Consider the following 23,499-nt stretch of genomic DNA (forward strand, 5'->3'; position numbering starts at 1 on the left):
CGCCGGGAGGGTGATGTTACGGTGAAGGGAAGGAAGAAGTTGATTTAGACTAGAGGAAGACTGAGTCTGGAGGTTGCCAAAACGCCATATGCACCAGTTGTAAATATATTACATTTTACACTCAAGGGCCTTTCTTCCTGCAACAATATCATTAGCGCATATAACGAACCAGCTATCAGTTCCCGTGTCCAAGAGGTGTGCCCGCCACATATAAACTTATTCAGCCTGAAAAACAAAACCGGAATACCTTCTACAAGCTGGCTCGTACGCTACACAGTCGCATCAGGCATGAATGAGTTAATAGACACTAGAGCAGACATCTCGAATTATGCAAGAAAGGATGCCAGCGCACACGAGGAATGAGGCTGCACGATAAACACGGGCTCAACAAGGAAAACCTCAGGCTGAAGCCATATCGACAAGAGGGTTTGCCACCGTCAGGACAACAATTGCACTCTTTGGCAGCATTTCTTCACGACCATTCTTTTCTCGATGCACCAGGAACCAGTTTCCATTTTGCAGCGTGTTGAACTTTCTTCAAACAAGGGTAGAAAATCAGAATGTACTTCAGTGTATGAGGCAAAGTAACCACCCCCTGCGAACCTCCTTATACGCGCGCATGCACGCACGCACACATACGCTCACACATACGCACAAAAAGAGGAGAAGTGTTCCGTTTTAACTAATAGGTCATATTTTAGTTGTCAGAATTTTGTTCCTCTGTGGCCCCTTAATCGACCAGTAGAAAGACCTTAAAATTTCTACCACGCGGCCACTAAGTTCAAGGTGGCGTGGATGCCGGGCCCTTTGCAGTGTGCTGGACTGCGGGTGACTTCAGCCTCAGTACAGCCTTGGAGAGCTTCGCCGAGGAAAGCGAGAGCCCCCTGCGGCACCGAATATCTGGACGCGAGTCTGCGTCATCGCCACCTTCGTATTTCCTTTCCGAGAGGCGTTTCTCGGGGGGACGCTCGTTGGCGGGGCAATGCTCGCCTTCTGGAGGCCCCAGTGCGTCGACGCTCACACTGGAATCTTCGAGCAGCGTGCTGACAACGGCGCCGTAGTCTTCGTCGATCCAGCGCTGGCTGTTCGGCGGCGGAGTGTCGGTGCTGGACCGAGACGACGGACGGTCTAGAAGCCAGCGCTTGAACTCCGTGCGCGCCCAGCGCTGAATCACCGCGGCCGCCGCATCTTCCTTCGACAACTGGGCGGCTGCTATTCCTGGGGTCAAATGGAAGAGAGAGGAGAAAAAAAAGATATGAGGACTTTATTCATGTTGCAACTATTTCCTGTGGAGTGTTGAACAGCGGTCGAACTACTCTCTTCATCTCGCTCCACATAGCTTCAATATATTAAATGTAGCATTTTTGCTAATATGTTCGACTTGCGCGATGGAACCGATCTGGGACGCGAATGAATGCGATCAAGGCAGAAAGCTGGGCTAGGTGGCGTGTCATCATTATTTAAAAGACTAGCGCAAAATAGCAGGGACAAAGACAGAGAAGACGACAGGCCGAGCGCTAACGTCCTGTCGTCTTCTCTGTCTTTGTCCCTGCTGTTTTGCGCTAGTCTTTTGAATAATTAATAAATGCGCTGCGCCGCGGCGGAAACAAGCTGCTCCACCGAAGAGCCTACGATGATGGACGTTCCGTCTATACAAAAGTGACACTTGGTTAAACTTGTGAGGAGTGAGATTGGGATGTCTCGCTTACTAAAATTTCGTGGAAAGCTCTTATCAGTAATATACGGCAACATTGGCAAGAAGTACAAAATGCAGGGGGAGTTGGTATCCCTTACTGACTAAGAATAGCGTGGTTAGAAAAACGAGACGAAATAATGTCGACACAGCAGCTCAACCGAAGGCAGAGGCGGCGCTCAGGAACATTTGTGCCACATCATTTTCACCTCTAAAATCTAACCCAATTTCACCGAACTATTTCATTTACATAGTGGCAGTTCTGTGGAACGAGATTCAGCGTGTGTAGGAATCGATGCCTCCTCTAGAAAATGAGGCTGGATTCTGAGGTTACAGAAGTATAGACATTTACTGTTTTATCTTTGTAAACGACTCAGTTCTTGCTAAAGGTTTCTCTTTTGTTTGAATATTTTAGGTAAGTACCGCGGTTGAGCCACGATTGCCCAGTTAAAACGTTCATCGCTATTATGAAACAGTCTCCCAGACGAAGGCCATTCCGAAAAACCTTTTACGTCAAGGTAAATATTGAGTGAGTGGATTCTGGGGAGTTAATTAACTTTCGTAGTGACCGTTATAGTGCTCACCTCTCGGGTAGATGTAGCCGCCTTCATGTCGATGGCCGTGGATGTTTAGACGAGCCATATCGGATATGCTGAAGTTGGATTTCCAGTCGACAGCCTTGCCATGAATGGGGTTCGCTGGCAATGTGTCGGCATTGCTTGTGGTTTTCTTTGAGCCACCTTTACAACACCACCTGGGCCAATTTTTTCATTCGCTTGAACAAGCAACGCAAGTAATAAAACATTGCTTAAATGTAACACTCAATATATTATCTAAACAGTACACTCTTAGGTTCAGCTGGCCTACAGAGGGGTCCTCTGTCGGTATTATGTGTTGACGAAATCTACGGATGGATAGGTTGATTGAGTGATTGACTTATTAGTTTTGTTGCACATACATTCTATTGAGTAAGTGAAACATAGTTACAAAAATGCTCAAGTTACGCAGTTTAACCTATGTGGACAGATTATGCATGGGATCTTCCTTCGTTCGACCTTCTTGCCGGTGTTGCACTCCTAGTCTTCTTTCACATAGGTTCCAGATATAACTGCTTTGCCTATATTCTATCTGGACCGAAGATGATATTTACGTGAATCGAACTGCTTTGAAGCAAAATATGTGAAAGAGTAGTTTCTCTTTTTGTAGGTATATACATATTTACGTAGGACAGCTGAAAATTCACAGCATCATGGGCCTCGTCCAGGCTGACATGTTTAACGTTCCAGCTGAGCCAACAGTACGAGACCGTCAGACTCTTTGACCTTCTCATGGAGCCTTGCTTCACCTGCGAAACTACTTTATTGGAGCAGTGGCATAAACAAGTGCCAACATTTCAAGGTATGCATCTATATAAGCGTGGTGACGCCTGCGCGACCGAGTCCGCGCGTACGGGGTTTGCATAGAAGAAGAACGCTTGTGTCCATGAGCAACATTAGGTTTCCACGATTGAACTTGCAAGCGCCCGTTACCTGACTAGCTCAGTCATCAGCGGTGCCTGTACTCGGAGTACAATGGCATGTTTTTGGGAAAGCGTGCTCATTTGCAGGGTAATGCAGAGTTTTCGCAAGTGGCGCTGCTAGCGGATTTCTTGAAGTCATCGGACAGATCATCCTGCGGTATTTGTGAAGGATATGAGTTCGGTCTTTTGATATTACAGTTGCGTTGGTCCTTCTAACTTTATCTGAATGTAAAGTTACCGAGAAGCAAATTAAATGCGGGAAAGGTAATAGCATTCCTTGCTCCTGGCATTGCTTCCTTTTCGCCGTTCTTTTTTGTTTGTTCGTTCCTTAGTATGTTGTTTCTCGGTGTCTCGGGCTGTTACGATTTGCTAAACTTCATAACGTTATGTGCTGCCGGAGTTTACTGCTTTATCGGCGAACCGAGTAGTGAGAGTTGTTGGTTCGCATGAAGAAGCAGCGTAAGCGAGCGTTGCATTTCCCTTAATTATGCTAAAGCTTTGGTGGCGATAGTTTTTCCACCGCAGCAATTTGTCAACTTCGCCAAGTTTATTGTACCACGTGGTGTAACTGGCGCCGTTTACGCTGTTCGCCTAAGCACGGTATTAAGTAATTCGTGCAAACCTCCTGTAAACGTCAAAGAGTCTTCTGTATGGCACAAATTTCTTCGTTATTTACGCACTGGCTGGGTCAAAGACGTGCGGTTGGCCTTGTGGGTTTGTAGTGACCTATTGAAGCATGCAGTGTTCAACTGTTCATCATGAATCACATGGTGACATGCAGTTGCAGCAAATAATGTGAGCTTGGCGTGTTTCGACACGTTTCGAACTGTCTAAGGAATTAAAGAGTCAAGCACGATGCATGCCCGGCTCCTCATTCGAGATCAAACTAATTATAGGCACGTGAAAAACATGTCGTGTCATGTGTCTAATATGATATTACAAGTGCTCTAATGCATACTTGTATTAATTGCTTTAATGTTGGTCGATCCTTATGGAACACAATATTTCTGATATGCGACTGTTTTATTCTGGATTTATTCAGCCTGTCTTTCTGCGATGAGAGATAGCTGACAAACTAGTGGCACAAACCTAGCAGCACATTAAAAATGTTAGTGCTTGTAACACAACTTCGAGAAATGAATTAGCCCATGTGCACATAAACACTTCCACCTTCTAAATAGTCTCCTTGTACAGCAATACAGCGCTCCAAGAGCTCCTGCCAATTTCCATGTACGTCCCGGAGGTCTTTGTTACGGTTATAAGTCGAACACCTTTCTACGATGCGGACTTGATTAAACAATCGCGGCAATATGGCGACCCTGCAGTTGGGTTCCTATTCATGTTAAGAAAGCGAAATAAGCATGCGAATCCTTACAAATTACTTGTCTCACGTCGAGTGTCATTTCTCGGCAAGTAACTTAGATGTTTTCGAGCCCAACATCGAGGCGAAGGAACTGCTGTCGCCGTGGAAAATGCCAACGTTTGCACCACCGTATTAAGGGCATAGACATTTCGGCAGCTCGACAAAATGAATGGTACTTGTGCCTTTTTTTGGGGAAGGCATTCCCGCTATTGTGAATTGTGAATTCCTCCCGAATGGCCCAGACTATGAAGAGCGAGTTTCACTGCCAAGTTTCAAGGCGTCTGAGCGAAGCCGCCCCGGTGATCGAGGGGTGCGCGATGAGCTGGATGCTGCATGACGACGACATACCTTGTCACAGATCACTAGGGTTACGGATTGGGCGAGTTGGTATTGCACTCTAATACTGGTACAGCGCAACACAGAAAGGAAGAAACAAGCTGAGCCGGCTAGATACAGCACTCTGTTCCTGTATCTGGCCGGCTCGGCTTGCTTCTTCCTTTCTGTATTGTGCTGTACCAGTTTTAGATCGTCGCAGATCACTCCGCACACGTGAGCCATTCGCGAAAAACAGCATCGTTTCCATACTACTTGTCAGATTTGGCTTTCGCTTATTTCACTTTCTTAGCCACATTAAGAACACCCGCCGTGGTTGCTTAGTGGTTATGGTGTCGAGCTGCTAAGCAGGAGATCGCGGGATCGAATACCGGCCACGGCGACCACATTTAGATGGAGGCGAAATGCGAAAACACCCGTTTGCTTAGATTTAGTGGAGCATTAGTGGAGCCATGAAGTCGTTGGACGCTATTCAATTCACATAGCGTCCAACAACTTCATGGCTCCACTAATGCTTTTAAGAAGTCCTTCTTTCCGACCGCAATTGAAGAATGGATCCTGCTGCCCGATTCAATTACTAATGAGCACGACGCGACAAAGTTTAAGGCGATGTTGTTAAATGATCTGGGTTGACATGTTCCTTTTGTTCCGATTTGTGTTCATGAAATTTTATCCCTTTTCGTGTATTGAGTTTTTTTTTCTTCCCTGTAACCATTGTGTACTCGCCCTGCTGCCCTAACCTTTCGCCGACATGTGTGGCGCTTGTGGCTTCAAGTCAATATTGGCAAGCACCGTGTTAACTATCGCGTTCCTTGCTTCTTTTTATGTCCCAGTGTTGATTGTCATGTTTTTGACCTTTTTTCTTATTCTACCTTGTATACGTACCCCCCTTATGTAATACCCCGACAGGGGCCTTTAAGGAACAATAAATGATGATGATGATGATGATGATGATGATGATGATTTAGGTGCACGTTAAGGACCCCAGGTGGTCTGAGTTTCCGGAGTGCCCCACTACAGCGTGCCTCGTAATCAGTTCGTGGTTTTGGCTCGTAAGACCCAATAATTTAATTTCAACATCGAATACGAAGCTCAAAAGTCGCCATATGGGACAAATTGTCGTGATCAAGCTCGACTCACAAAGGTGTTCTTGAGTCATGAGTCATATTCATGGCCAAGAAGCAGCCGGCACGTCTTTGCCAACGCCAACTATCTCCTGGAGATGTTCGGCACATGTTCATGATGATGATGCTTTCCATATAGCACTATACCATTCCATACCGACCATGTGTGACTGCGAAAGAGAGGGCGGTACATTTACAATAAGTCAGAATAAGTATAAGAGTTATTGCATTGCGTAGCACAGGCGTGCTACAGCCTGTGCTATCTATCTATCTATCTATCTATCTATCTATCTATCTATCTATCTATCTATCTATCTATCTATCTATCTATCTATCTATCTATCTATCTATCTATCTATCTATCTATCTATCTATCTATCTATCTATCTATCTATATCTATCTATCTATCTATATCTATCTATATCTATCTATCTATCTATCTATCTATCTATCTATCTATCTATCTATCTATCTGTCTGTCTGTCTGTCTGTTTCAATCAATCAATCAATCAATCAATCAATCAATCAATCAATCAATCAATCAATCAATCAATCAATCAATCAATCAATGGCAGACGACAACCTACCTAACGTTATTCAAAATCGTGAAAATATAGCACGGCGGAAACCTACGTTGCAATGATGAGGCACAGTATGGACGCCAGCAGGAGGCATGCCTTGTCGTAACCAACGTCTGGCACCCACTCCCCGTCTTGCACAGCTGTCCAGGTGGCTCGGACAAGATGTTGCAACTCAATGGACACGAGTGCGTCCATCATGTGCCCGGAAAGAATGGTTCGCACCCTCGACCACAGGCGCGCTGCCACCAGAAAGGAATCGCAAAGAAAACAGGGCGCCAATGAGCCTCTTCCAGTTACGGGACGTTCAAATGTAGTTCGATTGCACCAGTCATGATAATGATTACGAGTATTCCGAACGAACCCGCTTGAATCTGAATAATCTTAACTTGCGCTAGAAATATATTCGGAGTTATATTACATTGTTTCTTGCTACGAGAAGTAATGCTTCTTGGGAAAGAAATTAAGATATTTTTGCACACCTAAATAACAATAAAAATGAGAAAAGTGCATTGGCCTAGAGAATGCAGCGTGTGTGGAAGCTATAGCGGGTCGAATAAAAACTTGATATTTGGTAAATATAAAAAAAATGCAGAGTTTGAAGAAGTTTCAAAACAAGACCGATGACCACAGAAAAAAAAAATCGTTCTCTTGGCAAAGGTAGTCTCTCCCAGTACAGTGTGCTGTCTTGTAAAGCAATTCATTTGTTAGTTGATACTCTTAAGAACAAGGCATGATAACTTTTCAACGGATTGGTGAAAGCTCAATACAAGGGGAATGTTGTCATTGATGTCATATCAGCTACCCTTTTTCGTATTGCACAACTAAAAGCTGCACCTGATTTCCGAACAACTTGGTTCGCGCTAACTATATCATGTGTATCTCTCAGATCGTGGTCAAAGCTCTAACTAGGATTTTCACAGAACCATTTGTCACTTGCTGCCAATAATCTTTTTACATTTTATGCCGAGGGATGTTTGACGCAGCCTATTCGGTCAGGTCATCTGCTAGTTATTTCAACTTGAGTGCAGTAAAGAATCCTTGGTAATGATGGATGCTGCTTGAAATATTTCGGTGCAGTCAAGACTAAGAAACGAAGAAAAACACGCAAGAAAAGAGATCATGGTTAACATAGTCTTTTGAAAGCCGAAAACCAGCTTTTCTCTTTAACTCACGCACAGCCTTTCGTTTTCAATGCCAGCACTAGAGAAAGCTATATTCAAATGTAACACGTCACTGCGGTCTTCATACGCTCCATAAGAAAAGTAAAGGTGAAAGGAAATCTGAAACAATTCATTATCAGGCAGTGGAGTCTCAGACAGTGGTAGTTTAGCAATAAAAGTAAAAAAAACATCTTCCAGTGCGATGTCAAAGAAGCCGTGGTGGTCGGGCTCTTTATTATGAGCCACAAAGGCACTATTATGCGCCATGTACTTCCAGATAGCGTAAAGACGACGTTCCTTGCTATTTGCTACCAAGACATACCACAAGTGCGCCATGAATTACGTGGTACATTGTTTTTGTTTGATAACTATTTGTTTTGTATTGCCGCACTAAACTGCGGCTTCAGTAAGCACTACTTACACCGGTTTGGAAAGTGTAATAATTTTCTACGTATGTGCCACAGAAAATATGAAGTCTCTCTTCTTCCTTTTAGCGACGCCAAAATGTTCGTGCAATAACTTTTTGGCCTATACTGAGTCCGCTTGGATAGTAAACGCTTACCGGTGATGTCATCAATGTTCCCCAAAGGTTCCACTCCAAGATCACCGGCGGGTGCCTCGAGGCCTTGAGTCGCTGAGCCGGATTCACCGACGCCGGTTCCCTGCGGAGAATTTTTGTGAATTTTTGTGAACATCGGTAGGCGGGCACGTATTACATGCGAGTAATCGCTTCGACGCTTTGCCCCATAAGGCTCGCGTTCGCCTCCTTCTGGACAGCGTTCGCGGTTTCAAGCTGTCGGCTTGCCTTGAGGGCGGTGTCCTTTGTGTCCTTCCCTTCCTTGTCCTCGATAGCAGGCTGCTCCGCTGAACTGCGGAGGGCTGCGATCCTGCCGGCCACGTCGATTTGCGGGAGCAGCCCGGGCCGCACCTTGTCCACCGCGTACCATCCCACGCCGAAAATGCAGCAGCCGACAAAGATGCGAAGCGCCATTTCGGCAAAGAGAACTCAACGGCTTTGCCTGCCAAGGGCCTGTTCCTCGAATAATACCGAGATGACCGAATCTTCTTCGCGTGGCGCCTGGCTCGAGGTCGGGAATTCTGCTACTGCTGCTGATGATGATAATCCACATTTATGGCACATGCCGGCTAAGAAGCATAGGCCAGGAACCGGGCGGCAAGAGGTAGTATAGAGTAAATTCTTATTCAAAACCGCGAAAGGGAAAAAGTAAGGACAATGAGAAAGACGATCAAAAAGAAAAAAAAATAGAAAAGAATGCGAGCGAGCAGTCAGACTAAATGAAGTAAAATATGAAAGAGGCATTACTGTAGAACAGACTTAAAGTTGCGTTATCAAAGGATTTAGAGAAACAGTTTCAGTGGAATAAGTTGTGAACCGGGAAGTAGAGCATGAAGGGGCGCAAGTTCTTTTTTTTGTGTGTGCGACTGTCAGCTTTGTGGTCGTATAAAACCTAATAGAACGGGAAACTGGGCTTGTTGGTTTACACTAAGCATGGTCTTAAGTAGCACCAACTTGCAGAAAATCGTACACGAAAAAGGGAGACACACACCAGGCGATACGATTAGCGCTTGGTGTGCAGTCCGCAGCAGATGTTTACCGCAGTGCACTGGCCAGGAATCCGGCTGTAGTAGGGACAAATTGAAGAAAAGAAAGATAAGTTATACGAAGAAGGAAATCCAATCCATTACAAAGACTGTTGACGATCGCCAACTCAGGCGAATAACCTGTGCGAACCAACCAAGGAAACTAACAAACGTGCGAACGAACCAACCAGCGAATGGACGAACAAACGAACGTATGTATTCTTGTCGAGTCCGAACCCCGTACCATCACCACCCGCCCCGAACCACTAATATTTTATGAGTGTCAATCATTTCTTGTATTGCATTTCTCGGTGTTGAATTATGTCATATTAAAATATTTAAGAATACTTTTTTTATCATTTCTGAATTTATCTTACTTTAAGCGATGCTCTGCAATGCAAATATTATTTTCGATATAATCTTGTAATTGCACACGTGAAAACGCCTGCTTCTCGACCAAGCGCCCATAGTGGGAAAGAGCCAGTGTGTGGTCAGAAGAACACGAACAACAAAATGGGCGAAACAGGCAAAGAGAGTTCATCTACACGTGTACATATCCTCCTGATACCTGAACACAGCTATGAGGCATAATCGCTCTTCAAGGTCGTTTCTATTGTCCACGGTTATCGTACGACCGTGAAAAATAAATTATAAAATTTAAATACCACGGTTAGGTACCATACGCTGCGTCTCCATGTACGTGGTTGTATGTACGCTGCGTCTCCTCGTGGTTGCTATGGTAAAAATTGCATTTCAACGCCTAAACGCAGATATGAAAATGAGACTACGTGTAGCAAACTGCCATGCTGTTGCTGCGTCCGGTATTTTCACGCAGTGTCAGTGATTTTGAAACACACCTCAAGGTTGCTTTCCGCCGTCTGTGACAACACAGAAGTCGAGATCCACCTAGTGTCAAATTTCTCCAATGCGGATGACAAGAATATGAATAAACCACTTCGTTACCGTTAGACATAAACCATACTTTAAACCAAGAATGAAATTTTTGCGTAGTGACTTGCCACTGAACTTGGAAAAAAAAAATGAAGGCAATGCGCAATGCATCGTACAATGGGTCGTATTACCCAGCTGATTTAAAAAAAAAACAGGTGTAACTATTATCTGGAATAGTCTTCCATAAACCGACAACTGGCACTGTCCTTTAAGTATCTGCGATATCCTTACTTAATCATGGCTCTAGTTTTGGGTGTGTGGAAGAAGGTTTCCGATAATAGGTGTAGATATGCAGAGCCTGCTCTCAATAACAAAGGCTACTCCGATGGAATGCATTTACACATTTATTGTCATAAGCATTCAAGTAATAATAAGTTCATATATATGGAAGGCTGTGCACACACACACACACACACACACACACACACACACACACACACACACACACACACACACACACACACACACACACATATATATATATATATATATATATATATATATACGTATGCATACAGGGTTTCCCACGTAACATTAGCCAAACCTTAAAAATATGCATAATCCACCCACTTGGGATGAACAAAGATGATGTTCTTTGTCGCCGCTTGGCGATACTCAGTGAATTTTTTTTTTTGGATTCTGCCTAATTACATATTTAGTCCTAATTGCTTACTCAGCTTCTCAAATATTATAATCAGACGAAAAGTGGCAATTAGACAACGTAGCGCTAGATGAAAAACTCGCGATACAGCTTTGTGTTACTCAATACGTGCTACATAAAAGCGTTTTTTCGAGCGCGAAAGAAGCCCGCAAGAATACGCAAAGTGCTCCCAGCGGTCAGTCGTGCGGCATTTTCGCTTGTATTTGCGGGCTTCTTTCACGCTCGGAAAACGCTTGTATGTAGTACGTATTGAGCAACAGAAAGCTGTATCGGGAGTCTTTTCATGTTGCTCGGCAATTTTTTCATTGACGCTTTTCATCTAAATATTTTAGAAGTTCGTTAATTGATTAACACTAATTATGTAATCAGGCGGAATGCACGAAAATCATCCACGTATCTCCAAGCGACGGTAAACCACATTACCTTGGTTATTTCTAGCTTTGAGGCATTTACACATTGTTCAAGTTTGGCTAGAGTTACGTGGGACACACTGTATATATTCAGGCGGGGTTAACCTGGCAGACATGGCCGGAAATTACTCCAACTGATCGTCTCTTTCTCCGCCAAATACGTCACCACTTGTCCATCAGTCCAGCCTCTCGGAGAAATGTGAGAAGAATGCGTAACACTTCCACTGCAATTATTTTGACGGTGGTGCGGTGAACAGGCGAGCGCGGTTGCACTTGTCGGGGCTGCAGCAGGCGCCCGAAAAAGGAAGCTATCGAATGGAGCTGTGCACAGATGTGCTGCAAGTGTATAGCCTCAACTACAGATGCACGACGTGCCATCATGCTATAAGTTGAACACACTTTTCATTCTTTGTCGTTTAATCCGTGCCTTGCTTCCTCCTCGCTCTGCTAGACGGCGTAAGTTAAATGCGCAGCCACTTTGGTTGCACTCTTGTCTCAGCGTAAGAACTGTTTTGGCTACGAAATTGTGTACGAAGAGCGCTGCTTAGTGAATTCCACCCCTGGAGTCTTGCGTAACAAAACCACACGACCTCATTAATAGACACGAAGAAGTTGGGGACTCTAAAATATTTTTGACCCCCTGGGGTTCTTTAACACGTACCTAAATCCAAGTAATCGTGTCTTTTTGAATTTCGCGCCCATAGATATTCGGTTCCCACGGTGTGGATCCTGAATCCATCCGACCTGAAGTTCAACGGCAAAACGCCATAATCACTTTGCTACCACAGCAGAGCTTCTCCAGATAATTGATTTGAAGGGGAAATATTTTTGATATCTTGATACGATAACCAAAAAAGGAAGGACTGCTTGTACGAAGCATTGTTAACGATCGATTTGCTGACTGATTCATCGGTCCATTGATATTACTTGGTGGGGCTAGGGCCGTAAACGACCTCAATTAAAGAAATGCTATATTAGGGATACTGCGGAGAAACTTTGAATTTTGAGCACACATTAGTAAACGAGAATGATTGTCGCCCTTGAGGTATGGCATTTCACTAAGATTGAAGCAAGCCCTTTGTCATTTAGACTTGCCTCACCAGGCGTCGTAAAGCTCAGAACAAAAGTTGAAACAAAACTTCATCACGAATTTCGCTTTATGCTCGACAGACGAAAAATTGCGAGAACCTGTTTTCATCACCCTTCGCGAGGATCCTCATTAACAAAGACTTTACTGAGGCCGAAGTTTGCAACAAGATGCTTTCATGTCGCAAACGCTTTTATTTGTAGTTGGTTATCACTGTTCCTTTTTATAGTGTAGAAAGGAGTAAACCTGGAGTAAATCGGAAGTGCGAGTATTCCAGTACACGCTTTTTACACAGGCCGTGTATAACCTATTTGAGATCGCTGCAAAGAAGCAGCAATATTTAAGAGTCACAGCCGCAATCACAAACAGCCATGTCACACACGCACGAGCACAAAAAGAATGGGATAAAAGTACGTTACGTTTATAACTGACAAAGCGGAGTAATGTTTTAGCGAAAATTTCGGGATTTACTCGCGATTTATCATCGACCAGTTAAATAATTGCGCAAACATTGTAACCTACACATACGAAATTCAAGGGTTGATCGATGCCACACGCTGTTTACCGGGCTGCACTGCAGGCGATTTCAACCTCAGCAATGCCTCCGGAAGCTTCGCCGAGGAAGGCGAAAGTGCTTTTCGGCACCCGCGAACACGAAGCGATGCTTCGTCTTCGCCACCTTGGTCAGTGCTTTCCGAGGGGCGCTTCCCGGAGGAGAAAAGCTCCTCTTCGGAGCAATGCTCAGCTCCTGGAGGTCCCAGTCCGTCGGCGCTAAGAATGGGGTCTTCGAGCACCGTGCTGAATACGGCGCCGTATTCTTGATCGATCCAGCGCTGGCTGTTCGACGGCGATGTAGCCATGCGTAGCCGAGACGGCTTGCCGTTTTGAAGCCATCGCTTGAACTCGGTGCGAAACCAGCGCTGAATCACCGCGGCCGCCGCACCTTCCCGCAACAACTGGTCGGCAGCTTTTCCTGCGGTCGATCGAAGTATATGAGTGCCAATATTCAGGAAACGTATCCTCCCTACAACAAAGGTCGAACTACACTCTTGATCTCAATCCTCACTGGAGCCCCAAAGTAAGCGGAACATTGTTGCGAATATGTACCGTTCATTTAGGAGATCCTATGTGGGAGAATTCCATTACGACGATGTTCCACACAGGTATGATATACAGTCTAACGCCTTCACAACGAAGCGCTCGATACCTCCGAAATCGTTCGTTATATAGGTCACATCATTGTAAAGATCAGGCACCGCACCGCTCCCGACAGAGCTGGGCGAAATCGTCCAGTCAAATAAAACCTTTCAATGACACGAATCGAAAAGTCGCTTAGGGACAGAAGTCGCCGAGTTTCTTCGCGCACTTGCTACGACGGAAGTAGCGAGTGCGGCCGACCTCAGGTCACGTGACATTCACGAACGCTCCGCGGCGAAACCCGTGATCGATGCAAGCACAGCTGCTGAGCGTCCGGGGACGCTACTGCCACCACTGTTGTCAAAAATTTTAAAACTTTGTTCATCTTTGCGATCTTTATCACTGCTGCTTTCGTCGAATTGCTTCGCCTCTTTCCAGTGCTTGTGGCTTTCGACGATATCGGGGGTCACGTGACTCACGTCGACATCCACCTCGACGTGTACTCGTGAGCGGTCACAGCCGCTGCTTTGTCGTAAAAGGCGGCTTGTGACGACTGAAAGCTGAGCTAGTTGGTAAGGATTCATTATGCAAAATAGAAGTGAGGCGTGCAGACAGTACACAAGAGGAGAGAAGTGGACAACACGAACGCAGTGTTGCGGCGTTCGTGTTGTCCCCTTCTCTACTCTTGTGTCCTGTCTGCACGCCTCACTTCTATTTTGCGGCTTGTGAGTTGAGTTGGGGGATTTCTGCAGCTGAGCTGCAGGACTAGAGCACTCGCTGTGATCGGCACGCTCTTCAAGCACACCGCTTGTTGATCGCAGCTCAGTCGCAGCGGCGGAGGGCAGTGGCGGTGCCTCTAGGAGAATTAGTTGTAAAGCAACAAATTATCCATGGGGAGACGCCTCAACTGCTTCGTTGTACATATTTCTTTTTAGTAGTCTTCGCTGTATAGGCATTCACAATTAGTACATAAAGAAGACAGGCATGCAGCCGGGACACAGAATTCTTCGCTTCGCAGGTAATTTTGTCGTAGTGGCATCATTCTGGAGGCGTTCGAAAGCAATGAGTCTAACATTTTTGCAATTATGCAATTTTTGTTCACCTAAAGGAACCAATGTGGAAAGCCATTAAGAACGCAACATAGTAGCAGAGAAAAGCTCCACCCAAAAGCCGACGCTGAGGTATATTTATTCCACAGAAATTCCAGTTAGTGAAACATAGTTCCCTAAGCGTTCTACTTAGTTGGTCTGGAGCTATATGGAACGACGATCAGTTCTTTATATACTGCGTGAAGCTTATGTGAATTGATATTAAATGATATACCGCGACAAAGGCAACAACCTCAACAGAAGGGAGAGGCGGCGTTCACGATCCTTAGTTCTACTTATTTTCCACTTAATAAATATAAAATTTTTGCTGATGTGTTCCATTTACTTAGCGGAAGGTATGTGCCACGAGATTAGGAATGCGCGGATGCCAGAGGCTGGAACAAGGGCCTGAAGGCAACAGCCCCAGGCTATCCTTGCCTTTATCATTGTTTATCTCTTCAAGTTTTCATATTTCTGCAAACGTCCCATTGGTTTAGACATGGTAATTGAATGCCAGATTCTAAATTGACCAGCCGAGCAACGATCGTCTAGTTGCTGTGCTGATAGCCACCACAAATAATGGTCTCCTATGTGGAAGCCGATCTGAATAAAGCTCACACGTCAAGATAAATGTTGCGTGAGTGGATTACAATAAGCCAAGTGTATCAAAGTGGGTGCACGGGTGCCTCTCTTGGCGTTGCCGACTCTGCCCCCACCCCCTTCCTCTAGTCGAGGCGGCGCTTAAGAGACTGTAGTGAGCAAACATTTTTTTCTGCTGTCCCGTGTTGCCCGACCGCTTCCTCATCACGTGGTAGCCGTGGCGAGAGGAAGAGTTTATTCGGAAGCCTGGGTGGTGAGAACGTACTCTGGGAATCAGTGGCCGGCAAGCTAAATTCCCAAAACTGGAGTCTTCGGCCAGCGGCCGTGCCTCGGCAATAGGCCGACACGCGGTACAAGTCTGCCGTCGTTTTCGGCAACGCGGAACCGCAAGCCTGGCAAATCTACCAATCGCACTTTTGACTCGCACTCCGTAGAGAAGCCCACTTGTTCTAGTTTGCCCTCGGACTCTCCGTCGGGCAATCATTGTTATCGCGCTTAATCCTTCCATTTGCGGCACCGCCACATGTTATTTTTGTTTACTTTTGTACTAGTGTGTTTCTTTTGTTCATTGACACACACACACACACACACACACACATATATATATATATATATATATATAAGAGTTTCTCCACTTGCCTTTTTAACAATCATAAATCTCCTAGTGGTGGCGCGGTTTGTTCCATTTTTCGGGGAAGATGTTCCTATGTTGTTTGTTACCATCTCCTGATCAGCGAAGCTTTTCACGTTTGCGTTTCTTTTGTCCAGGCTATTTTGCCGTGTATGCTTTTTTATTTATGCGCTCAGATGTTTTTCTCGTCGCGTCTCGTCTGATGCGTCAACGTCCGCGGTTGATCAGCCTGTGGACGAATCATCGGTCAGCAGTCGAACCACGCTTTAAACGCACGCGGAAGGGTTCGTCTGCCGCCCCAGCTTCTCCGTTACGGATAGTGCCCCATTTAGAAACCAAGAATCCTTCATAATTGGCATTACAGCAGACGAACCGCAGCGCTCACCTCTCGGGCAGATGTGGCCGCCTTCAGGCCGATAACCGAAGAACTTTCCACGAGCCATACTTAAGATGCTAAAGATGGGTTTCCAGCCGGCAGCTGTGGCAGGGACGGTGTTCCCTGGCGATGTGTCGTCATCGCTTGGGTTCGTCTCGGCGCAGCCTCCACAACATAACCTAGACAAAAAACGGTGTTTAGTTGTGGTAGGCAGTGCACGTTAACGCCTGCTTCGCCTCCGCCGCGGGTCGGCCCCGCATTGCACTAACTTCGGGATCGGCTCACCTATGGTGAGCGCTTAACGCCTGCTTCAACTCCAACGCGGATGGGCCGGTATTGCACTACGGTATCGGCCGACGTATGGGGAGTTTTTTGCTTACGACACGAAAATTTCCTTGGAGGGTAGAGGTATGCAGCTTCGCTGTAAAAAAACTGCGAACGGTCTCAAGGCTCGGAGAGGGTAACATCTTCGAAAACGATGACGCGCTGCTGTATACGAGTGACGCCATCAGTAATAGCGTCCCCAAGAAAGAAAGCGTAGTCCGGAGTCAACCAGATCCAGCAACGGAGAAGACTGATAGCTCATAATTTTACGTGAAAAACGTTTACAAGACGATAGCAAAAGCAATCGTCCCTAAAAACAAAGCAGGACGAAATAAAATCCTCAATGCAGCTAAGCAATGCAAGGAGCAAGAAGAGCAACACAAGCAACGCAAGCAACGCAAGCTAAGAAGCAAGAAGCAACGAAGCAACTTAGCTTAGCTTGCTTAGCTTAGTTTAGTTTAGCTTAACTTAGCTTGCGCAAGAAGCAACGCAAGCTAAGAAGAGCAAGGTACAGCGACGTTCGTAAGACTAGTCCCCTAGAGGAAGTTATTAAAATAAATAAAATTCTGATTGCGTAGTGCGAAAACAGGATGAAAACTTATCTATAAAGGCGAAGGACGCCAATGTTATAGAAAGCGGCAATGCAAACGTAACACTAGAAGTGTCGAAATGGGTGGAGAAAATTTATATATTGTGTGAGCTACATAATGGGGCCAGGGCAGGCAAACACTCAGACGATAATATCGTTGTATTAACTAAGCGCATACAAATTTCGATAGCTGAGAAAAGATCTTTATAGATAGAGTTCCTATACTTTAGGGAGCTATGGGATATTCTCCAGCATGAGGGCATAGGTGATGACTTCGTGGAGATAATGAGCGAGATATATACAGGGAAAACGGAGCCCAGACTCTATGGCAAGGCTGGAAATGCACAGAGCCATTAAAAGTTTGCCGAGGACTGAAGCAAGGAGGGCGTCTGTCTCCATCTTTGTTCCCGCTTCATGTTAAAGGTCTCTTCCCCTGGCCCCATCACAAATGTTGGTTATACATGGATGGAGGGATGAATGGATGGGTGGATGGATGCTACGAGCGTTCCCTTTGAAACGGGGCAGTGAGTGAGCCACCAAGCTCTTTATCGTATTTTCCCTATTGTCCAACCTTTCTTATTTATTTTTTTTACTGGAAGTTGTAAAACTCCGTGTAAGGAGGGTCTTATCGGATCCATTGAAAAAACTGAATCGTTCAGTTACCACAATACCAGAGGCGAGCGCGACTACCAACAGATACACTCTCCCGCTTTGCTTCGATTAGCATTCGCAAGCGGCATTCCATGCCTGCTTACTACTTTACCGAAGCCGAGGTGCCACGTCCCGTTCATGTGATGAGCCCCACCCCATTTTTCTGCCTTGCCTTGCCTTGCCTTGCCTTGCCTTGCCTGCCTGCCTGTCTGTCTGTCTGTCTGTCTGTCTGTCTGTCTGTCTGTCTGTCTGTCTGTCTGTCTGTCTGTCTGTCTGTCTGTCTGTCTGTCTGTCTGTCTGTCTGTCTGTCTGTCTGTCTGTCTGTCTGTCTATCTATCTATCTATCTATGAATCATGATGGTCTGATGGCTAGCAGACAAGCGGCATGAAGAACATCTACCTTGAGACGGCGAAGCACACAATCGACGCCATCAGCACTCGCGCCTTTTCACTGCCAATGATTGCCGTCCACTCCACGCGTTGCAGAGCTGCCCAGGCGGCTCGGAGACGACGTTGCAAGTCAGTGGGGACCAGTGTGTCCCTCACGTGCTCGCACAGGGATTGCGCACTTGACCACATGCGCGCTGCGACAGAGTGAATCGGGAGAAAAAAAAATAAATAACCGGGTGCCCGTAAGTCTCTTCCGATATCGGAATGTTTACATGTAGTTCAGTTGCATCGTGTATGTTAATGCAAATAGCACCACGAACTCCACTGTTTTCATCTTATTAACTATAGTTCTAGCTAAAACGTACACCGAAAATAAATTCAATTTTTTTTTGTTAGAATGTCCTGTCTGACTTGGCGCCTCGCGTTATATACGGGTTCATGACACGGATGTAACGCGTTTTTTATTCTCTTTGGCGTTGCAAAGTGCAGTGATCTAAAGTGCTAGCCATCATTGCGATCACCAACATTTACGGAGCCGTGTTCCAACGCCCATAATTGAACATGGCTGTGCCATCTTCGTCAGCTGTGACAAAGCAGTGACGTGAGCAGTAACAAAGACGTGAGCAGTGACAACGAGTGTGTCGTGCTTGCACTTGTCCTTTCCCGTCATTTTCTTATGGCAGTTCGTAGTAACGATGAACAATGCCTCTTGTAGGCTTTCGCTTTTGTGAGTCATTTCCTCTTACGGCATCACTACGCGTTATAATTGCATGTTCAGATTTTTTTCCTTTTTTGAGTGACCGAATATCCCCATCCCGTCATATTCGTGGGCGGTCTATTGACGTGCAGAGACTGCATTAAGAGTCTTATTACGTTGTATGTGGCTTTAGACTAGAGAAATTTGACGAATCTTATGCGAGGGATAATGCCACACCAAAAAAAGCCTAACAAATTTTGTAGAGCTAAACTGAAATAAAATCTAAAACTCTACAATTTCCTTACCACTTTCTGCCTGAAAGCTAAAGTGGGTAGAACAAGAAGCTTAGCTTTGATTTAGCAGACTGCTGGTGAGCTCGTCTTTCATATCGGCGAAAACGTGTTTCTTTTATAATTGCTAATCAATGCTTAAAATGTATACTGAGCCGTTACTTTAATAAAAAGCGATGACCCCAGAGTAAATTTAGGGCTTTATTTGCAAAGAAGTGGTTCCGACTATAGTACGCTGTCTTGCAAAGCAATATGAGAAAGCTCAATACAAGCAGAATGTTGTCGGTGGTGTGATTGCAGCCGCCTTGCTGGCGTCCTGCCACTGAATACGTAGCTGGCCCTTCGGCACCGTGCAAGACGAATACTGTTAACTATTAACGGCTTCTCTCTGGCATCGTGTTTACAACTGCGGTTAAGGTTTGCACGCAGACGTTTGTTAGATCCTGCGCAACCGCTCTATTGCATGCTGAAAGGGTTGTTTGATGTGGTACACTCCGCCGGGCTACTGCAGCTTAAGTTTTAAGTTTCCTTGAGTAAATAACCCTGGAAGGAGGATACTTGTTGCTTGGAATAGTTCGGTGCACCGACGACAAAGCTAAGATTAAACTCCGAGGAGTGGCCTTTTCCTATGAGCATACACACTGTTTTCGTTTTTGTTTGTTTTTAATACCAGTGCTAGAAATGCTCTATTCAAATTTGACTCCACAAATCCCGAAAACCATTTCACAAAGAAAATTCAAGCAACTTGTTCGCATTTATTTCTGGCCATGGAGAGTGTATTGCTACGAAGAGAATATCGAAATGACAAATGATTAAAATTAATTAGTGTGATAATTCTTTAATTAGTAATTGTTTAGCAGAGCTAGCCGTAACCGAAAACCCGCAGCAGAGTACCAAAAAGCTAGTATAGGCTCTACATTGAATTTCCAGTGCTTAAATTAGAGGTTGTAAGTATAGATATCAACTATCAAAAATGATACCTTAGGATTTCTGGGGTTAGAGGGACACACAACCACTCAGAATATGAATCGAGATGGCCCAGCTGAAGGAAAGCTAGCGTTTTGTATTGATTGAAACTAGCACTGTATTCCCCATTAAATAAGGATGTATATATTTAATTGTTCGTGAGTCGCGGAAAATAACTTGTGGCGCCACCACGTGCCGAAAGCATCACAGCGATTGGGATGGCCTATCACGTGACCTTCTAAGCGCCCGCAGCTCCTGGGTCCTTTTCTTAAATGCAATACCGTTTTTTCTGTGATACGTTTCTGTTTTGTATTTTCCGTTTTTTTCTACTGTTTCTGTTTTTCAGCAGTTTACAATATGCACCTAAACCTTCGATTGTTATAAGTACACAAAAATGCCACAATGGCCTCTAAGATAAAGCGGCGCACGCTGTGTGACAATCTTGGAGGCCATAATTGCGCTGTGAGTGCTTGCGCCGATAGCCACTAGAGGGCACCACATTGCCGCTAGCACTAGAGTCATTTTTTTTTCCAGTGACTCTAGCTAGCACTAGTATTTGCAGCAGTCTCGGGAGTAGCAACTCATTGCGGCAGGCTTTTATTTTCGACAGTGGCTTACAAGGTCAAAATGCGGATGGTTAATGATAGTCGCACTGACTCCTGCGAGAGCTGCCCATCGTTCGGCTTTCCGAATTTGCGAGGCGGGAATTTGGCCTCACTATAACATTCCAGTGTTGCTGGCGTTTGCACTCGAAATTTTAGATTACTAGGATCGAAAAATTCTGCTTACAGTGTTTCCTTGCGCTTTTGAACGTGACTGCTGCAAATAAACAAGCTTCCGAAGACGAGCTTTTCTCCTGCGCAACAAGAAAATTGTTCCTTAAAAATCGGTTGTTACTCCCTTTAACGCAACACTGCGCTGCTGCTCCGCTCCATAAGACGAATAAAGGTGAAATAAAATCTAAAAATTTATTAATAATGAGTAGTTTGTAGCAATCATTAAGCGATGAAGGAAATCAAAATATTATACAGAGAGATGTTTTCAAGAACGCTGTTGTGACGCAGCGCTTTGATCACAATTCATGAAGCGCTATTAAGCACTAAGTAGTACTCGACAGCGTCAAGAAGACAATCTTTGCCGCGTGCTGACAATAGACAATATAGGTGGTCCGCGCACGGTAAGCGTTTTCCGCTTTATAACTTATTTCTTTGGTATTTTGACCCAAAGTTGCATTTCCAGTATTTATAACTTATAAATGTTTGGTAAGTGAAATAATTTTTTTTTAATGTACAAAAAAAGCCATATCCCAACGTTTTCTCTCCCTTCTGATTTAGAACCTATAACCGATCGTATAGTGGTTGTTCTATTCGAAGGGCTGCAGGCTAGTAAACGCTTACCTGCAACGACATAAATCTTCTCCAAAGATCCCACTCGAAGACCACCGGCACATTCCTCGTGGACTTGAGTGGCTGAGCCGGATTCACCAACGCTGGTGCCCTGCGTGGAATTTTAGTGAACATCTGCAGCCGGGCACGCTAGACATGCGAGTCGTCGCTCCCACGCTTTGTCCCAAGAAGGCTCGCGTTCTCCTCCCACTGAACAGCGTTCGCGATTTCAAACTGTCGACTTGCCTGGACGGCGGTGTCCTTTGTGTCCTTCCCCTCCTTGTCCTCGATAGCAGAGACCGCTGAAGTGCGGAGGGCTGCGACCTTGCCGGCAACGTCGATCTGCGGGAGCATACCGGGCCGCACCCTGTCCACCGCGTACCATCCGACGCCAAAAATGCAGAAGCCGACGAGGATGCGGAGCGCCATTCCGGCAAATAGAACTCAACGGCCTTGCCTGCTGGTGCTCGCTCCGTGACGCCGAGATGTTCTTCACGTGCCGCGTGGCACGGGCTTGTTTGATGATGATGATGATGAAGGCTCATTCAATGGCACAAACCCACTATGGGGATAGGCCACGAATCGGGTGGTAATATGATTGAATAAATAAAAGAATTTGGTTAATAAATAACTAACACAATAAAGTAAAATAAATGTATAATCCAAGATGAAAAATAAACTATGAATACATGAGTAAAACTAGTGATCAATACTATAGTAAACCTTGCCTTGATCGGAATAGTCAAAAAAAGAATAATTTGCATGCTTGTATGCTTGCTCCTTGTGTCATGGCGCCTGCCCGCTACACAGCGAGGAAAATTACACCCTCGTGGGCGGATTGGATTTCGAAACAACATTTTACAGCGAAGCTGTTAGCTTCTAGTTGGTGGGAATTTTTCGTGTCGGCGTCCATTAGCAAAAATGTGAGAAGGTCCTGGTGGCAGGGCTGGGCCAGAAGGAGTGACTCGTATGCCGTTAAGGCAGAGGCTTCAAGCACTCAGCAAAGTGAAGCGAACAGCGCACAGATTCTTTAGAATCACGCATAAAACAGACAGAAAAGCACACGTTTCAATAAAGAACAAGCACGAAACAAGCATCCGAACCACACAATTGATGAAAAGCGCTCCCGATAACAATGGGAAGGACGTAGCTCTCCTCGCATACGTTCCTCGGTAATGATTATTGTTGCGCAAGATGTCGTGGCGACGGCAGCTTGCGAGTTGGGGACAAATAAAAGAACCAGCCTGGCAACTGATTTCAATGGTCTTGCAGCACCGCCATGGGCGGCGGCACACGGTCGAAATTATCATTACTCCCATTACTATCATTGCTCTAAATTACGATTGGTGCCATTATTATAAAGCGATAAAGCTTTGCATACCTCCCCCCCCCCCCCCCCTTCCCTCAGCAATTCTAGTGATGGTTATCAATAGTTTCGCCGGACATCGAGTTTCGCAGTGCCGGGACGGCGAGTGAATGTTTTGGCACCCTTTCGTTCCTCGTAATTTTTTAAAAGCAGGTGCATTCGCTAACAGAACAACCCTAGTGCAGCCTTTCATTAATTTCAGGGTGCTAAACGGTTGTTTGCTGCGAAAGGTAGATCTTCCAGAAGTTAAGGGTGTTCGGGCACTTCAACATTTAAAGCAAAAATAAAGAAAAATAAGGAAAAAAGACGTCAGTGTCTATTTCCGAGTAGTTTAAGCGAAGTCAGTGTTCGAGCACGTCATACGGTAGCCATAGTCTATGGATGTCAATCTGCTACTTCCCGTACATGGCGTCCCTAGTGGTTTAAATGAGAAGGCATTGCCTTTTCTTTTATTTTCTTCCTTGCTTTTCGATTTTCTCAACCGGCTTCATTTAAGTTGTTTGAGCTCGGTGTCATTTTACGGT

The 23,499-nt window shown here is 45.3% G+C and overlaps 3 protein-coding genes across 3 annotated transcripts; all 3 read right to left on the bottom strand.

Moving 5' to 3' along the window:
• Nucleotides 1–688: 688 nt before the first annotated feature.
• Nucleotides 689–8,765, bottom strand: LOC142558467 (uncharacterized). Its single transcript, XM_075670598.1, has 5 exons — nt 8,580–8,765; nt 8,337–8,436; nt 6,667–6,853; nt 2,278–2,447; nt 689–1,218 (listed from the first exon to the last, which is right to left on the bottom strand). The coding sequence occupies exons 1-5, from the start codon at nt 8,763–8,765 to the stop codon at nt 782–784; spliced, it is 1,080 nt and encodes a 359-aa protein (XP_075526713.1). The 3' UTR covers nt 689–781.
• Nucleotides 8,766–12,566: 3,801 nt separating this feature from the next.
• Nucleotides 12,567–18,462, bottom strand: LOC142558109 (uncharacterized). Its single transcript, XM_075670269.1, has 3 exons — nt 18,282–18,462; nt 16,327–16,496; nt 12,567–13,458 (listed from the first exon to the last, which is right to left on the bottom strand). Exons 1-3 carry the CDS (start codon nt 18,458–18,460, stop codon nt 13,019–13,021), a joined length of 789 nt encoding a protein of 262 aa, XP_075526384.1. The 5' UTR covers nt 18,461–18,462; the 3' UTR covers nt 12,567–13,018.
• Nucleotides 18,463–21,009: 2,547 nt separating this feature from the next.
• LOC142558468 (uncharacterized) lies at nt 21,010–22,109 on the bottom strand. Its single transcript, XM_075670599.1, has 3 exons — nt 21,856–22,109; nt 21,622–21,721; nt 21,010–21,080 (listed from the first exon to the last, which is right to left on the bottom strand). Exons 1-3 carry the CDS (start codon nt 22,036–22,038, stop codon nt 21,010–21,012), a joined length of 354 nt encoding a protein of 117 aa, XP_075526714.1. The 5' UTR covers nt 22,039–22,109.
• Between the last annotated feature and the right edge of the window lie 1,390 nt (nt 22,110–23,499).

This window comes from Dermacentor variabilis, chromosome 9 (genome assembly GCF_050947875.1).
Source record: "Dermacentor variabilis isolate Ectoservices chromosome 9, ASM5094787v1, whole genome shotgun sequence".
Taxonomy (NCBI): Eukaryota; Metazoa; Arthropoda; class Arachnida; order Ixodida; family Ixodidae; genus Dermacentor; species Dermacentor variabilis.

Excerpts from the sequence above, each read along its gene's own strand:
- LOC142558468 (XM_075670599.1), bottom strand. The coding sequence starts at position 22,038 with ATGGCGCTCCGCATCCTCGTCGGCTTCTGCATTTTTGGCGTCGGATGG. Across the intron at positions 21,722-21,855 it reads CAAAGGACACCGCCGTCCAG|GGCACCAGCGTTGGTGAATC; the intron begins GCAAGTCGACAG and ends AATTCCACGCAG. Across the intron at positions 21,081-21,621 it reads GAAGATTTATGTCGTTGCAG|GAGAAAAGCTCGTCTTCGGA; the intron begins GTAAGCGTTTAC and ends CTTGTTGCGCAG.
- LOC142558467 (XM_075670598.1), bottom strand. The coding sequence starts at position 8,765 with ATGGCGCTTCGCATCTTTGTCGGCTGCTGCATTTTCGGCGTGGGATGG. Across the intron at positions 6,854-8,336 it reads GAACATTGATGACATCACCG|CGCGCCTGTGGTCGAGGGTG; the intron begins GTAAGCGTTTAC and ends TTCTGGTGGCAG. Across the intron at positions 1,219-2,277 it reads CGGCTACATCTACCCGAGAG|GAATAGCAGCCGCCCAGTTG; the intron begins GTGAGCACTATA and ends ATTTGACCCCAG.
- LOC142558109 (XM_075670269.1), bottom strand. The coding sequence starts at position 18,460 with ATGTGGTCAAGTGCGCAATCCCTGTGCGAGCACGTGAGGGACACACTG. Across the intron at positions 16,497-18,281 it reads GTGTGCTTCGCCGTCTCAAG|GTTATGTTGTGGAGGCTGCG; the intron begins GTAGATGTTCTT and ends TTTTTTGTCTAG. Across the intron at positions 13,459-16,326 it reads CGGCCACATCTGCCCGAGAG|GAAAAGCTGCCGACCAGTTG; the intron begins GTGAGCGCTGCG and ends GATCGACCGCAG.